At 44.7% G+C, this 17,653-nt stretch overlaps 1 protein-coding gene across 3 annotated transcripts in view; it reads right to left on the minus strand.

The window, feature by feature from the left end:
• The window catches only part of gse1b (Gse1 coiled-coil protein b), a 161,167-nt gene that overhangs the window by 15,083 nt on the left and 128,431 nt on the right, over window positions 1-17,653 (minus strand). For 2 of the 3 annotated variants that reach the window (XM_063476849.1, XM_063476859.1), the window contains 2 exons: window positions 7,830-8,027; window positions 729-937 (listed from right to left, as the gene is read on the minus strand). In XM_063476849.1, the coding sequence (XP_063332919.1) occupies window positions 729-937; window positions 7,830-8,027 (407 nt within the window). Of the gene's footprint in view, window positions 1-728; window positions 938-7,829; window positions 8,028-10,182; window positions 10,470-17,653 lie in introns of those variants that run through there. The other variant, XM_063476867.1, reaches the window with a different exon arrangement.

Below are 17,653 nucleotides of genomic sequence, written 5' to 3' on the forward strand. Positions count from 1 at the left end.
CAAAAATGGTGGCATCTCTACAAGGGCTTCCTGTGTGTCTGTCCCTTGCAGCTCTAACTGACCCTGTACTGCAAAAGGTTCATTTCATAAAAGCTATAGCTAGAGAGGGGGGAGGGCCAGGAGGGGTTTCCAAAAGAGAGGACAATGGTCTGAATGCTACCACACACTGCTGTCTGGCTGACCTCCTTATTCCCTCTTCACTATCCCCCTTCTGTTTGTCTCCAGAGAACCGTCAGCGGCTCAGAGAGTTTCCGCATGTTGCCGAGTGCTGTTCATAACCGTGCACTTGGCCTGAACTATTAGCCCTAAGCTGAGATAAGGCGGCTTAAAGTAAGGCCATAATCCATAATCCACTCCTTATCAAAGCAAGCAGCTCTCCCTCTTTCTCTCTTCCCCACTATGAGTGGGTGCCAGGTTGACAAGAGAGATGATGCACTTGACTGCTTAGGTGAAAGGGGTGAGGCTGGTGGAGAGGTTGAGTGGTTACGGGAGGCCCAAGCCTGGGACTGTGGTTGGGCTGGTCTAAGGGCCAAGTTGGAGAGGGGGTGAAGGGGCACAGATGTTATCGGCCATTGAGGCTGTCACCTCGATGTCCCAGTGGCAGCTGGCAATGTTTAACGCACAAATCCATTAGTTGGTAGTGGGTGATGAGACGTTTATAGACAGGCCATCTATGTTACCCATGTACATATACAAAATACAAACGGCCACACTGAAGAAATATTTACCTGGCGCCCCTCGCTTCTCCATAGGCCGTTGCTGGTCTTTGTTGGAGCAATGGTGACTACAGGTGGAGTGTTTGGCACAGTGTGGCCTGCTGGGGGTACCAGGACAGGACCAGGACCAAGAGGACCCCTCTTGGGTGTACTGACTGGAGAGCTGTGATTGGTGGCCGGTGAAGACACTGGTGGTGACTCACTGCTGATGGAGGATGCAGCTGGAACAAGCAAAGAAACAAAAGTAGGATCAGTCAAAGTCTGTAAGAAATAAGATGACAGTCCAGTTTTCCTCTACTGGTAAAAGGTAAAATTAACATGATTCTGTAGCTCTTTCACAAGGGAATGAAAAAAGGGTTTGGAACATTACAAAAGCAATGGATAACACACACACACACACACACACGTAAACACACACATATACACACCGAGGGCCAGATGGATAGCCCAAGGCCCCTATTATGAAGTGACAGTGATCAGGATGAGCAGCCTTGTGAGAGTCACACAGCCTTCACATGCAGAACACACACTCACACACAACACAAGAATACAGCTTCAACAGCCATACTGTATGTATGTGGCGCTTGTAGCCAAAGACTGAAATCCCCCCGCCACACATATACACATATACACACACACACACACACACACACACACACACACACACACACACACACACACACACACACACAGCAGGTGGTGAAAAGCTGGCCCAATGAGCTTCTCTGCTCCACTGTAGCTGTGCCACATTAACAAAGCCCTCCAGGGAAACCCTGTAGCGCAGGGTCACGGTCTGGTCACATGCCTTGCTTTCTACACATTTTGCTTTTTCTCCCTCAAGTTGCAAATCTTTCCTATGATACGGTCACATTTTTCTATATCCCTCCAACTTTACCTCCTCACCAGCAGGCTACAGCCTTTGTTGGGTCTTCCTTTTCTTTTCTTTTTTTGTTTTAAATGATATTCATGTTTTGCCCATTTAATCTTAATTTCTTACCCTTTTCTACCAACATCCTCTTTCTCTTTGACAGGACAGTATTGCTGTATGTCTCTGCATTACGCAGTCAAACTGGGTCAAAACCTCTCTATGGGACACACACTTTGGTGGTGTAAAAAAGAAAAAAAAAAAAAAAAAAGACTGCAACGATGAGCGCTCATGCGTGAGTGTTTTTGTGCATTAGACTGTTTACGTGCAGACATTTAAAATAAAAAGCAGCTGAAACCTCAGGCCAGTTTCAGGGCTGCTTCCTGTAAAAAAAAAGAAAAGAAAAAAAAAAGCACATCTTTACTCAGCAGCCATTTATTCCCTGCGTTGGTTTCCATGGCAACAAAACCTAACAGACAGCGTCAGCTTACGGTAGGTGTGGTCAGGACACTGACTGATTTTAAGTACTTAACTCTGACTAATACTACTCAATAATGGGAAGAATCGATAAATGCAGCGAGGTGACGTCTAGAGAAAAATCAGAGAATCTGATAAATCAAATCTGTGTGTGAGGGGAAGTGGTGTTAAGACTGGCAGTGTTGGGGTTTTTTTGGGGGGAGGATAAAAAAAACAAGGTATGTGAGAGCAGAAGATGGTTGATGATACATGTGAAGTGAGACACGAAAGTGAAAAACGATAGAAGATGGGCAGCGTTTGGGGGGAGAGAAAATAAAGTGAGTGTGCAAAAGGAGCGCGAGGTGAGGCGAGAAATAGGAGCAGAAAGGAAAGCAGAGAGATAAGGGGTGCAGATGGGTGAGTGGGTGGTGGTGGGGTGGCTGCTGGGGGGGGGCACAGTCATATCTTGTCTGCACAATGGCAATTAGTGGCCTAATCCTCCCCCCTCACCTCGGAGAGCCATTACTCTACCCTGCAAGACAAGGCCAATCAATAGCAGCCCACTCAGCCAGGGGAATGGAGGTACACTTAATACAGCTCTAGTGTCACAGCCTATTCACTCATCACACGCTCACAACATGCATACACAAGGATGGGGAACAAATAAAGCTGGAGGAATGGAAGAGGTGAATGTGTGTGTGAGAGTGTGTGTGTGTGCGCACGCACGGAAGGGGGAAGTTGGGGGTGCTAAGCAACAGACCTATACTCCATCTATTTTGCTCACCCCCCTCATCTCCTCTTCCTCCTCCTTTTCCATGTAGATGCAGAGCAGACCAGAGAAGAGGAGGGCAGACTAAATAAGAGAGCAGGAAGAGAAGCACGTGAGGGTGAGGAGGAAATAAAAGAGACAAGTGCCTTCTACCAAACGGCTTCATTCTCTTCTTACACCTTGCAGAATTGATGTGCTCTTCTAAGCGTCCTTCCGCGATGCATAAGCACACTCGTACACAAAGACCACAAACAGCTATTATTCCTCTATCGTTCCCCCCTCCTTCTCTCTAACAACACCCCATGCAACCACCACCCACCTACCAACTTTTCGTACACCCTCCTTCGTTTTCCTTCTGTTCGTCAAACACAGTGCTTGCCAAGCAGACGTAAATCTGTCAGGCTCGATGCACAATTTTTATAAACACACAGTACTTGCAACAAGCAATAGCAACTGGGGATGTCTATGAGAGGGGCTGCATGTTTAAATGTGTACCATTTTTAACCTCCTTCCTTCAATGTCCATATCAATGTGGGGGGTTTTTTCCCCACATTACTATGGCCATATGATAGGAGGGGAAAAAAATCATATATATGAGGTGTGTGACTGGCACTAACCTGGTTGCCATTCTACCTATACCGAGAAAAGATGGCCATACATGGTGACCCTGTAGGGAGCGAGAAGAGGCAGGAGGAGTAGGAGGAATAAAGCACAAGCTGTTTTCCCCAGGGTCTAAAACAGGCTCATCAGCTCTCAACCTTCACTTCATTAGCAGTACTGATTGTCACTTGCTCAGTGTATCGTGGTGTGTGTGGTATGATGACGGGGTTGAATGGAGGGGGTTGCAGAAAAAGAAAAAGAGAAGCCGTAGGAGACGGTAGAGAAAGAAAGAGCAAGGAAAAGACAGAAAGGGAGAGAAAGCTGTCTTAGTCCCAAGCTGCCTGTGATTAATGTGAGGCTCCTTTCTCTATCGCCTCTTCTATTAACAGTCCCACTCTCCCAGACTGCCTCCACACTTGACCGCTCAAGCTGAGCTGCACTATCATGCACACACATACGATGCACCCAACAGAAGCAATAAACAAACTAAGTCGTAGTCAGAGGTGTTCCTGGGCAGACCAATGACCCAGTGAAAAAGTGCAAAAGTTGACACAACTCCTCAGTATTCAACACAACACAAAAATCTTTCAGTGTTTCCAAAAGGCACCTACCAACCCTCTGGCACCACCATCACCAGCAACACCCCTGTCAAGACAGCCAAACAGAATCTGCTCTCTTCCACCCACCCACACCTCGTCCTCCACCCTCCTTCCTCCCAGCATGCATTACAACAACATCAGCACTTAATTAAACAGTCCATTTCACACCTGGTGTGCATAGCAGTGCCCAGCCAACCCTGCATCCATATGCCGCCTCACCAGCATGCACTAGCGCAAGCCTCAACACGTGCACTCTCACACACAAACACACGCATACACAAAAACACTGCACACACCTGCTACTACAGTCTTGGCCATGCACTGACAACACAACACAAAGCCTGTAATCTGCATCGCTGTGTTGGGGGAGGGGAGAGGCACACAGTGTGTATTGCTGTGCCAGGGAGAGAAAGGAAGACGGTACAAGATGGCGGATGGAAATAAGAGGAGCTATCCTCTGTCCCTTCGGCTGACGGTGCAAACGGTACATTACGTTTAAATGCCGCTCCAAAATCATGAGAGGTGTAAGGCTGCTGTGTATACATAGAGTTAGGAAGAAGGGGGACGCAAATAAGCTTGTTTGTAAGTGTTTCAGGGACAGTCACGGCCTGCAGTGTTTTGCCTTTGAGAAACACACACACACACACACACACACACACACTGAGCACAGCGAGGCTGTGCGAGCTCCAGGCAGGCTCCAGATGGAGAGGTCATAGACACACTGCCCCGCTGTCCCAGCATGCTCTGGGCTCCCAGAAACAAGGGAAGCCTCGGGCCACACACGCACACACACAGACGCACACACACATACAGATACACACAATATGACCGACACCCCAGGTTCTTCACAAATCTACTAATTACTTCCTATCCCTCTTTTATCCAGCCAGCTCATTCCAACTATCTTGTATACCTTTATTTTCCCTCTCTTCATGTTCTCTCCAGGCAGTGCACTACGGTTGGTATGGACACAGCCATGAAACTCTTGTGGTGTTTATGTGTCTATGAGTGAGTAAGAAGAAACAACAGAGAAGATTAAACCCAGGGCTGCCTAATTAATCAGATATCAGCAGGTCTGCCTCTTTGAGGCAGTGTGTTAACTGTGTCTGTGTGCATTTGTGAGCATATGTGTGTGTTTTCAAGCAAGTGTACACTGGATGAGAGTGTGTCCTTTATGCTGCTCCGATACTCATTATCCATCACCTCCCCTCTTCAACGCAGCACTCAGTACACAGAGCTATTCATTATACTCGCCACAGACAAGTGACAATGTATGTGTCTGTGTGTGCGCGTGAATGGGTGTGTGGGTTTGTATATAAACAGCAGTCGTGCTCAGGGTCTTAAATCAGTTCAGCAGCCGGTGGCAGTGATACTTGTACTCAAATCTAACTAATTCCTTCAGACCCGAGGACACTGAGTCATGGCACCTTGTATATACTGCACTATTTACCTCACAGCATCAACAGAGGGTGAGTGAGAAAGAGAGGCTGAGTCAAAAGGTAATGAGAGGACAGCAGGCTGCAGCATGCAAAGAAATCACGAGGCTTACACAGTTGAAAAGGCAACTGTTTGTATGTGTGGGGTGACTGGGTGTGTGCTCTGTATAAATACAGGCTCTGCAGACAGAGAAGGGACTTGAGCTTCAGGGGGACTCGTTTCTTTCTGCCCACCCTGGAGATGGTGCTCCTAACACAGGCAGTCAGCCCTTATGCCTGATGGCTGACTCACTGACACGTCACATCCTACTTCAACGAGGAAACAGTCAGCAGGACTCAAAATAATAAAGGGGATTTCTTTTTTGTTCTTTTAATAAAAAGGTGGTGAAGTTTTTATCAGACAGGATCTAGTATTTGTATGACATAGACAGAAGCTCTCTGTCTTGGCAGACTGTGAATTGCAGATTGAAGTAGACACTTTTTTCACCTTTTAACACAACAAAAAATAGAAACACACAAGAACTTGTATTTTTGCTTTCCCTGTGTACTCTACTAACTAAGAAAAGGGGGCCATGTAACAAAGATAAGGGAAAAGCTGCATTTATAAAAAGGAGTCCACAATAAAAATGAAAAGGCAGTGTTTGACAGAGCGAGAGAGAAAACTGTGACAAAGTAAAGGGGCTGGCATGCAGGGTGGAGGGAGTGAAGAGAGTTGATGGGAAAGAAGTACTGAGGGGGAGGTGAGGAGAGGTTGGGTCTGAGTGCTCTCTATGAGTGTAATAAATCGTCTGCAGGGCTCTGGGTCCCATACTGTAGTGGGCTGGGGAGCAAGGTGTCCAGGGACAGCCAGAAAGGAGGGGACCATCTGATTTAGGAGCCAGAGCAAGGGTGGACAGCTGGGGTAGCTGAGCCTCTCTGGAGCCAAGGCACAGAGCCACATATACAAACACACACACACTCACAAATAATGCCTTCCTATTGAGGTTCTCTTGTGTAGATTGTGGTTTATCACCTCATTTGTATGTTTACGTATGCACCGGTGACACTCGGGTACACGATCTACGTAGTGGAGAGACTAGTTTTGCATAAAATGAAAAAACAGAAACGAAACAAAGCCAGAAATCTACAAGCAAAAATCCACAAAAACATTTAAAATGAAACATCTGAAGAGTGAATTCTGGTTGGTTTAGTTATTAACAAGCAACTAAACCACTTAGTGGTTATTTCACATTCATACAGCTCCAACAGAGCAATTCTAGTGAAGTTTCATGTGTGTAACCACTGACAAGGAAGTATGTATGACAGTGAGTTGGAGAGTCAAGACACACACACTGACAAGCAGGCCCAAGTGTACATGGATTCACATACAGCACATTAAGTGGGTCAGCTAGAGTGGCTCCCTTCATACCAGCCTCTGTGGGGACACCAACTAATTTAACCCTATGTGGATATCCCTACATTGCTAATAACAGTTGAACACAGCTATGCTGGTCTTGGAGCATACATGCATGTACAAATATGAGCACTTCTATAAACAAACACACACACACACACACACACATACATACATACATACATACATATATATATATATATATATATATATATATACACATATATATATATATATATACATATACATATATATATATATATATATATATATATATATATATATATATATATATATATATATATATATATGTGTGTGTGGACACAAAAAGGCTAAATATACAACCCACAGACAGCTTACATGAGGTGCAAAACACCAAGTCTAACAAGTATGGCTATGTGAAGCAAGATTAAGATATAAGTCACACCTGGGAACAGGGTTTGGTATTATCAAAATATTTTCAGCTAACCACTTTACAGTCTGACCTTAATACCCAAATTAGAAACTCTAACCTTCACGTTGTATGGGGACCTGTTATGTAATTTCCTGGAATACTAGAGTTGATTTGCATGAATCATTGTTCAAAATGACCCTTAGTTTACTCACACTGGCTCTTGCTTCTGCCCCTCAGTTCACCTTCTGTCTGAGAAAAGCCCCTTTCGCTTCATGTCCTTTAAAAGCACCGTCTGTCTGATATGACCATACTGAGGCTACTCCATCTCTAACAGTTAAACATCATTTTTCAAGTGAAAAACACAACAGGAAATGCTCACATTTAAATAAACACTATATATTGGTCTGTAAATTTACACTACTCAGATAGTGCATACAAAACTATTAAGATCTCCCTCAATAAAAATAATAATACTTCATTCTTTATGTGAAAGGAACTCTTCCTACGGCACTACAGATCAGATTTTAGATGAGAATTCAAATTAACTGTCCAAATTTCAGTTCCGTGTAACATCCCTGTCATATGGGTCGGCTGGCTTTACCTCGCGGTTCTTCTGCCTGTTTTGCCAGTTTACGGAGGGCTGCAGCAAATCCCGAATGAGTTGACTGGGCAGCTGGGCTTCCATTGGCTACGATAGAGCCATTGAGAGGTGACGGGGTAAGAGGGCTGACCGTCGCCGTGGTACGGGTCGCCGTGGAGATCATTCCTAATGATGGTGACTTTGGCTCATGGCTCATGCCTACAAATGAAGAACAAAGGAAGAGAATGGAAAAGTATTAGGGACCAATACTGCATTTCCATTAAAGAATGATAAAAAATTCAAGGCATGAGGATTTGTGTAAATAAAAATACAGCGTGTGGTGCTGGGTTCCTGTTTGTGACAGCTGGAGAGGATGGGGGATCGGTGGTGTGAGGGGTTGAGGAGCAGAGGGGCTTTGGCTGTATGGCATAGGGTCAGAGGTGAGAGGTTAGAGGGCAGGTCACTCTTTGTTTTGCTCAAAGAGCTGCAGTTGACTGCATGTGTGCCAGAGGTCCACGGTCATGGAGTTTACATAGCTCCTCTACTGAGCATGCTCCAACATTACTACCTTTAAATAGAAATATCATATTCGTTTAAAAAAAATCAGCACGAAAATATTCAGAGTGCCTTTTGGTTCCCTCACATAACCATCACTTAAGAAAATGTTTCTCACACTGACACTGAGCTTGATTGAAAAAAACAAAACAAAACAAAAAAAACCCCACTACCAATAAAAGAAAATGCTGCGTTGCAAAGAGAAACAGACTTAATATAAAAGTGAAATTGATGGCAGTCTGGGTTAGAAAAAGCTCTGATGGCTGAAGGGGTTGAAAGGGTGAGGAGGGTTGAGAGGGTCTGTCCTTTCCTTCCTTCCTGTGTATGTGTGTGTTGAAAAGTGACACCATGTTGACAGCCCCACGGTCAGTGGAATCCCTAAATGCCAGAGCGGTGTCTGATACCCCTACGTGCTCAAGCAAAACACACATACACGCACGCACGGACACACAAAGGAAGGCTCGGAGGACAGTTTAGCTTCAGACTCATATATCTTCTGTTACACAAACAATAACACACATACACACAGTTGTTCTGAATTCTCCCTTAAAAACAACATTTAAAATGAACTTTCAATGAACATGATGCCTAAGATCTGCTTACTAATAAAAAGTATATCAATAGCAGTTTGGCAAGCAAGTTCAGATCTCAGTTTTCCGCAGAAGCCTAGCAGAGCCACAAAGGTACATTTTCACTTTTAAGGGTACTTTTTCTATATTTAAGCCTAGCATCCCCACTACTCAGGTAATTTTGGCCTCCGAAAACAAAAAACGTTCTTGGAACAGTCCTGTGTTTAGTATAAAAACTCCAGGATTTGGTTGGGCAGAAACAGAAAAATTTGTAAACAATGGTGCAAATGCCCACGTTTGTTTACCAATTAGATCTTATCAGTCACAAAAATTCAGCTAAGATTTTACAGCTCCCATTTATTTTAGGATTATATTTTACTTGTGTGGGTACTTCTGTCACTCTAAAATGTTGCCATATTTGCTTTGCAATTTACGCTTTTATACTTTTTTGTTATTTTCAGTGGCTTTTATGCGTTTCATGTTTGCATCACACACGCCTGTCCAGTGAATGGTCAATGTGATTTGCGGTTAGGTTAGTAAAGCTGAAGACCATTTCTGAAAGTGTGCACAACGGAGATTGTTTTCATTTTAAAAACACTGCTTTAAGTGAAAATGTATTATTGTGGATGTAGCCTGAGAGGGCTATAAAAAGATCATTTTCCCTTCTGAGAAGAGAGCAGAAGCAGAGCACCGTGTGTGTGTGTGTGTGTGTGTGTGTGTGTGTGTTTTCAAGTGGATACACACACAGTGGCAAGTCAGGCATGAGAGAGTGAATAGCATTCCCAACACCTCTCAAGTTGTCCTGCCTGTAACCTCCCAGTTACCCAGTGCACTTTCAATGAACCCAGCAAACAATTAATAATGGAATCACTAAAGTAACACACACAGAGCCTGGTGACAGACCGGCAAACAAGCAAAAGCACACACCAAGTTCAACTCCATTCCAGTAACGTGACTTAAGACAATAGCGTGCTACTCTTCCCTCCCTATTTAGGGAAAGTCCGACAAAGTCAGGAGGACATATTCAAGGAACTTTTTCTAAATGAGTAACTACAGAGACAGCAGCTTATGGTTGACTGTATCAACCACACATAAACCACAGCACAAACAGAAACAAATGTGAGTAGCAGTGAAAGAAGAGACGAACAAGCACACAGCCTGACAAATACACGCAGAGGCGCACATCCGGAGTTCTCGCAGGGGTTCAAGAACCCCCCTCACAAATAAAAAGTGTGATCGAAGCTTCTTACTGCACAAAGGAGTGGAGCCGCCTGGATCTCCCATGCCTGCATCTTCTCATTGAGCCCAGCCCAGTGCGCGCCGGTAACGAGCGCCAGGACACACACCATCTTACTGCTCCCTTCTCTCTCACTCACTCTCCGCCTATCTCTCTCGTCCTGCCCGTCCACTCGCTCCCTGCCTGCCCGGCTGCCTTCCTGTCTCTCGCACCGCAGCTCACAAAGACCATGTAGAGCTTATCTAACAAAGCAACACACTACGCACGCCGCCTCTCTCTCCCCTCCGTGCTCTCGCTCATTCTCTCTCTCTAACTGAGAAAACAGAAATTCTTAGGCTAGCAGCTGCTGCGATGTCACATGACCTCACCCCCACCCCCTCCCCACAGTCTCCCTCACTCCTCCTCCTCCACCCTTCTCAACCTATAATTCCTCAGCCATTTGTAGATAACAGACACAGGCATGCATGCCCCGCAAAGGCGAATTGGAGAAGGGGGAGGGGAGGGAAGGAGGAGACGGAGGAGGAGGAGAAACAGGGAAGGGTGCTCAGCCGGTCATCACATCTGACCCCATTGCTGGCAAGCATCATGAAGCGTGTGCGTGTGGGGTCGTGTATGCATATGCATGAATGGAGGGGGAGCAGGTAGGTGAACTATGCGAGGCTCCCTTTTTTTTTCTTAAGACAAATACAAAGAAGTTAGGAGAAAGAAAGAAAGAACATGCCCTGGCCTGTGTCAAGCCCTACAGCACAACACAGAAACTCTTTTGTAAATTATTAGCCTCAATTCAATTCAGTTCAATTTGCTTTATTCACACATTTCCACAACTGAAAATACTCAAATTAAAGTGAAACTAAGGCTATTTCAAAGCAAATACAAAAAGAAAATCATTCTTCTCCTTTTTACACGAATCTGTAACATTTCACACAAATGAGGATGTCATACCAAAAAAAAATGTATGCGCAATCTAACCTTTACAACACACACACACACACACACACACACACACACACACACACACACACACACACACACACACACACACACACATGTCTGGTTTGCTATCCTCGTGGGGACATCCCATTGACATAATGCTTTCCCTAGCCCCTTACCCTAACCCTAACCATTAAAAATGAATGCCTAACCCTAACCCTTACCCTAAACCTAACCATAACCTAATTGTAACCCTGACAGTAAAACCGCATTTTGAGTGTGAAAATTGCTTTCAACCCCGAGGGGACCTGGATTTTGGTCCCCACGGTGCAGAAAGTCCCCACCAGGATAGTAAAAGTCAGATTTTGGTCCCCACCAGGATAGTAAAAGTCAGATTTTGGTCCCCACCAGGATAGTACGAACCCGTACACACACACACACACACACACACACACACACACACACACACACACACAGACAGGGGTTCCTTTGAGTAAACACACAGTATGCCACAATTAAAAAGAGCTGTTATCAGGGTGGGGGAGCCTAATGTGTAATAGTGGTTGGGGTGGAGGACTCAGGAAAAGGGTAAAAGTGTGGGTTTGACTTCCCCTCTCTCTGTCCTGCTGTCATAGCAGGGGTGTGAATGACTTGTTTTAGTCATTTCCTCCTTCCGCCACTCGCTACTTTTCTCAGAACAGCGAAGGAGCAAGTGAGCGAGAGATACAATCTTTGGGTTAAAACAACATAGTGGCCAGCACTTCGCCAAATGCCACCTCCCAGAAATCCTCTCTGTTCCTCCAGAGAAGTTTGTCCCTTGTGAACACAGGACCACCACAGTCATCGCTGTTTCCGGCTCTCTCTTCCATTTTTTGTCTAAAACCACGAAGATCAACCAGCTGGTTCTGAACAACACATCCTATCAAAGATTGGCGGTGTGTGTGTGTGTGTGTGTGCTTATGCTTCTACGTTCTGAGTAATCTACCAGCAGTCATGAGTAGCGTAACTCATAAGGAATCCTTTTCTCATGGTTTAAGTCTTGCTTTGTTGCATACACACACACAATCTATCCCCCTATCAGTCTGCCCTCATTTCCTGTCACCACCATCTCTCGTCCAGTAAAGTAAATACCCAGAAATGGAAAACAAACAGTGGTATTTTCCCAGTTAGCTTCCAACAACAAAACAGATAAACACCTATTACTTTAACGTACTAACGATTACAAGTCATGCAAAAATCAGTGACAGTGTGATTAGATTTCTTTCTAAACTGGGAAAACACAAGCCATGCACAAGCCGTGTAGGCTCTATTTTCAGACTAAGTGAAGATGAAGACTATGATCTAAGGAAAGCATGAGTAATGTCTCTTGAATTTCCAGATAAGTGGGCCTGCTGTCATTTCTTAACATCACTCAGTTACAACACACTTGCTCAGTGTGTGCAGTGTCAGGCCTTTCATTCTTCAAACAACCAGCAGATGGCATTGTCTAACAGTCAATCAGGGGAATCCTCTGTCAGTAAAACAGCGTATGTCACAGTCCTTTAATCCAGTAATACACAAAAGAAAACGGATACATTTTAATGATATCATTGTGGATTAAGAGAAGGACAAACCAAGGTTAAGGATGTTAATGCAACATTTACAGAGATATGAATAAATTAGATCTATTGACACTGGAGCAAACGCTGAGCATTTTTTCTGACAACCCAGGGGTTAAAGGAGTCTATTACACACCAAGCTTACTGATGCAATTAACCCTTTCTGTTACGCCCTAAGGGAAAACAAATACAAAGCCCTGAAAAAGAATGTAGACTACAACAGGCTACATACAAACATGATTCTACGCACCCACAAACACACACACAGAACAGATTGACTGCTAAATGGCATACAGTAAACACACTGTTTTAACACCCAGCTGGGAGAGAAGCAGATCACTAACTCCCATAGTCAAACAAACACACTGACACACACAGTTCCACCCTTTTGCTGGTTGGAATGCAGATTAGACTTTCATGCGCACGCTCGCACGCTCGCGCACACACACAGAGAACGTAAATCCTCTTGGCTACTGTATGCCCTGGCCAGTGGAGAGATAATGCAGTGGCAGCTCTAGCGAGTGGTTAATCTTTAACCAGGAAGGGATTTGCCTATCAGCTTGTTAAAACTAGCAGTGCCGTGCTGCTGGCCCATCTATTTGATCCAGTCACCAACCTGTTTTGGCCAAGTCCAATACAGCACGGACTGAAACTGTACTGCCAACTGACACATGACAACTAGTGCGTTTCCACGCTTTACTTCACTCAGGCAGCAGATGCCTCTTTTCTAGAGGCATGGTAAAGCACACTTCAGTCGTGCCACAATATTGTGGCTCTGTTTAGGAACAGAGCCAAACCGGTCAGTGTCTCGCTTAAAATGAGCAATAAAAATGTCATTACAATAAACCAGTTGGCTCAATGCATGTGGTCGGGCAGGCGACTGAAGAACAATTTCTAAAAGCCTTGCTGTGCTCAGCTTTGAATACTTCTGTAGCTCTAATGTAATATAGCTGTGTGGTCTGCTGTTGTGTTCCACTTCAACATTCCAGTTCTTATTTTCGTCTACAGCATGAACGCTGGTTTCTGATAATCTGTTCTTTGATGTAGTACGATGTAGTATCAGAGCTATATTTGTCAATACAACACAAACATTTACTCCCACTACTTCAAGGCTAAATTAAGTCTAGCACAGTTTGTTCCCTGATTAGTAAAGGACATTTGATATTTGTTTTTTTATCAACAGGCCAGTATTAAATATTTGAATAAGGAACAGTGAACAAGATGTTAATGGAATGATTGAACTCCAAGTGACGTGCGTTTAGTTCAGTTTTTGCAGACGTGCCTCAAGCATCTCGCCCAAAAGTAAGAGGAAAATTCGTTTTTTTCTTACATTATGGGCTCTAATCAGAGTTGCTCAACAGAGTTAAAAACTGATGGCAATTTTCAGAGGGAAAGCATATATCAGCTAGACTGTCACACCTAAACTTCAGACAAAGTCGAGAAAATCAAGTTTCGACTTTGCCCAAAGATGGCCTCTTTCACAAACAGACAACAGGAAATAGTCTGCATCACTAGTGGAAATATATAGGTTTAGATAAGAGGTGGCGCCTGGGTAGAGACAAGGAGACAGGACACAGAGTGCCCACTCACTCTGTATGAGTTCTCCAAACAGTTACTTACTCTATTCACACACTGGCTCATTCAAACATCCGACTGATTCTGTACTAGGAAGCTGGAAGAATCAAGTCCATTTAATACTTGACCCAAATTATTTGGAAAATGGCGCCCTCATATGTAACTCTTCTGGGTTATTACTACAAAGGTTCAGGGCTGCAGTGCACGTCTGACCAAACCTTTAGCCTTAGCAGCTCAGACACTGACAGAGGAAGGATTTAGAGTCAATTTGATGAGTACATGTCATTTTGACTGGTTGACAGAAGCTCAAGGTAGCACAAGATATGCTGACAGGAGGATGAAATAGATGACAGGAAGCTATGTAAGAAGTTTAACATGAAAGAAACTTCAGATTAAAGAGACAAGGGAGACAAACGAGGGTTCACAAAACAGCAGTTAAGTAAGCTGCAATTAAGATTAAACCAACCTAGCTAAACAGGATGTAATATGAGCATAATAGCTGCTACCACTGCAAAGTTATCATGTGCCTAAAGCCGGCCAAAAAAGACTGCATAGCAACAGGAAACATAACTCTGCGGCTAACTAAATCTAAACTTTGAATGATATACTGTTTATAAATGGTACTCATGTATCCATAAACAGCTAAGGTTGACCAAAAAAAGATGATCTTTAAGGTGCACAGGCAGGTATTCCAAAACAAAGAAAAGCCACTTGACCAAGGACATAATATCAAAGGTGGTTGTAAATGCTCACAGATATGAGTCTGGATATTAACAGTGCAAACAGATGTATGTTTCATTCTCACTCGTGAACACACAAACCTCCACATTCACACATACGCAGACTATCCAGGAGCACAGCAGGATAAACCTGCTCTGGTAGTTCCAAGTTTGTTTGACTTCTTAGATGAGATGTCAGAGTAGTCTACCCTCAGGCACGATACAACGGATGTGTACGTGTGTTTCCATAGACACACACACACACACCTACGAGTGCCATCTCTTTCACTCCATACCAAAGACAAAAACCTAATATCAGAGAAATCCTGAAACAGAAGCACTGTGGCTGCAGAGAAGCTGAATCAAAGGCGACAGTTCCACTGGAGAAAGATGGAAGAAGAAAAGGAAGACCAAGACAGAGGAAGAAAAAAAAACAGTGGTGGTGTAGGAGGAGGGGGGTGGGGTGAGGGTGGGGGGCTGAGCGAGAGATCAATCAAGAAGCCGAAAGAGAGGGAGACAGCATTGCCTGTGTCTGAGCTGTCATTATACAGCAGGCCTCCATTATGGAGCTACAGCGGAGAACAGAGTACATCTCTCTCTGACCTGGCTTGCTCACATTGTCCTACACACACACACACACACACACACACACACACACACACACACACACACACACACACACACACACACACACCTAAACACACAAGCACGCAGACACCACTGTGCAACAAGCAAAGAGAGCAGTCTTTCTGTCTTCTACGTTGTGTGGCTTTAAATGATACGGCTGTGTACGTGAACGTGCATGTGTGTGAACACCTTATTATTCATCCCTCACCTCCTACTTCTCTTCCTCTCGTACACTCACTGTTTTCACCCCACCCCCAACCTGCCTTCCAGCAGCCAGCAACAAAAACACAGAGATTTCAAAAGACCAGCCGGCATCTCTCTCCCTCTCTTCACCTTCTTCTCTTCAATTCTCCAACGCACACACAGCCACAGAGAAACAGTGTGTCCTCGGGGCAGGCACGAGCTGAGATGATTTTCTCTCCTCTCCTCCTCCCTGCATCCGACTTACCCACCCCAACAGTGCCATTTCCTCTGTCTGTTAATTACATAGCGGCTGTGGTAGGGGTGGCTGGGGTTGTGGTGGTGTGTGCGCGCGCGAGCGCATGTCATCTTGGGAGTGTGTAGTTGTGTTCTCGGAGACACCAGCGTGGGCGTATGACAGAACAGTCTGGTTACGCTTCACAATGCTGCTTAGAGAGTGTGAACACACACATGCAGAGATACACATTCAGCCACACAAACACGCACAAGAGCCTCCTGTCTGTGTTTCTGGCTCTTTGTGGTCGATGCCCCAGGAGTCAAGCTGCTGTCTGTATGGCTGTGCCCTCTGCAGCCTCTTGCTGAGGGGGACACAGCCTTGCTGCTCCCCTGATGAGAGGGCCTGCTTCAGCCCCAGCCCAGCTGTTCGTCAGAAAGCATGGAGGCTGTTAGCTCAGATATTACCATGTCCTGCCAACTCCCTCTTTTAATCAACCTCACCTGTTACAGAGACTGAAAAAGGGTGACAGATTGGCTCCGAAAAAGGGAGGGCGACATTACAAACGTTACAGATCTCCCACACATGAACTCAAAAACCAAAAGACAAAAATCTACCATGGAGCTTATCGTCTTTTCTGCACCTGTGTGTTTCTTTAGCGTACTTTTAGCCACATAAACTGATACGTACACAGGCACAGATGACACACACAATGCTGACAAATAAGCAGACAACCTATATATCCCACAAACCTGAATAAATTGTATTGTTCTGAACTGTGATACTCTCAGTGCTTGGGGACATCATTGCATGTAACATATTTTGGTTGTTATCATCATTCAGCTTGCTCCCTCCTCCTCTCTTTATCTCCCTCCACAAGCCTCCTCAGGAGATGAGCACAGTTTTTTGTTTTTTTTTGCTGGATTCCCTACATACACTCCTCACTTCATCCGCTCTCCCTTTTCTATTCTCTCTGTGATGTACTCTTCTGGGTTGTGGTTGCCTAATTAGCACTGCAAGTGCTCTGCATGGGCCCTGACTCCCAAGCGGCACCACCGCACACACACAAGCAGACACACACAGAGACAGACATGCACACAGCACCCACTTGACTTTCCATAGCTGTTGCTGAGAGTTGGCCTGTTGTAATCTTGTAATTGGTATAATTGGTGTGTGTTCCTGGTCGTGCATGCGTGTGCGTGTCCAAATGTGTGGATGCTGCACGGTTTGACGAGTGAACCTCTCTTCTCTAGGCGAGCACGAAGAAGGCAAACCACTGTCACCATGGCCAAATCTTTGTGAGTAGCCACAAAAACAAGGCTTTGCCACAGAGCTGAGACTTGTGGTGTCCTTGATTCTCTCAAGTACTTGACAAGTACACCATTTGCAGAACAGTCATTCATTTAAAAAGTGATTTTAATATTTCACAACGTTCGAGGGTAAGTCCAGATTAATCACAATGGCTCTTGCAGTGCTTAAAAATTCAAATAAAAATTTCTCAGTAATATTACAATGAATTTGAGCATTGCTTGTTTATTAGCTGGACCAGCGAACTGTGTGCTTTAAGATTAGATCCACAAAGAATGCAAAAAGAATAAGAAGTGGTTCAAAAGTGCAAAT

The sequence above is a fragment of the Pelmatolapia mariae genome, linkage group LG1 (genome assembly GCF_036321145.2).
Source record: "Pelmatolapia mariae isolate MD_Pm_ZW linkage group LG1, Pm_UMD_F_2, whole genome shotgun sequence".
NCBI lineage: Eukaryota > Metazoa > Chordata > Actinopteri > Cichliformes > Cichlidae > Pelmatolapia > Pelmatolapia mariae.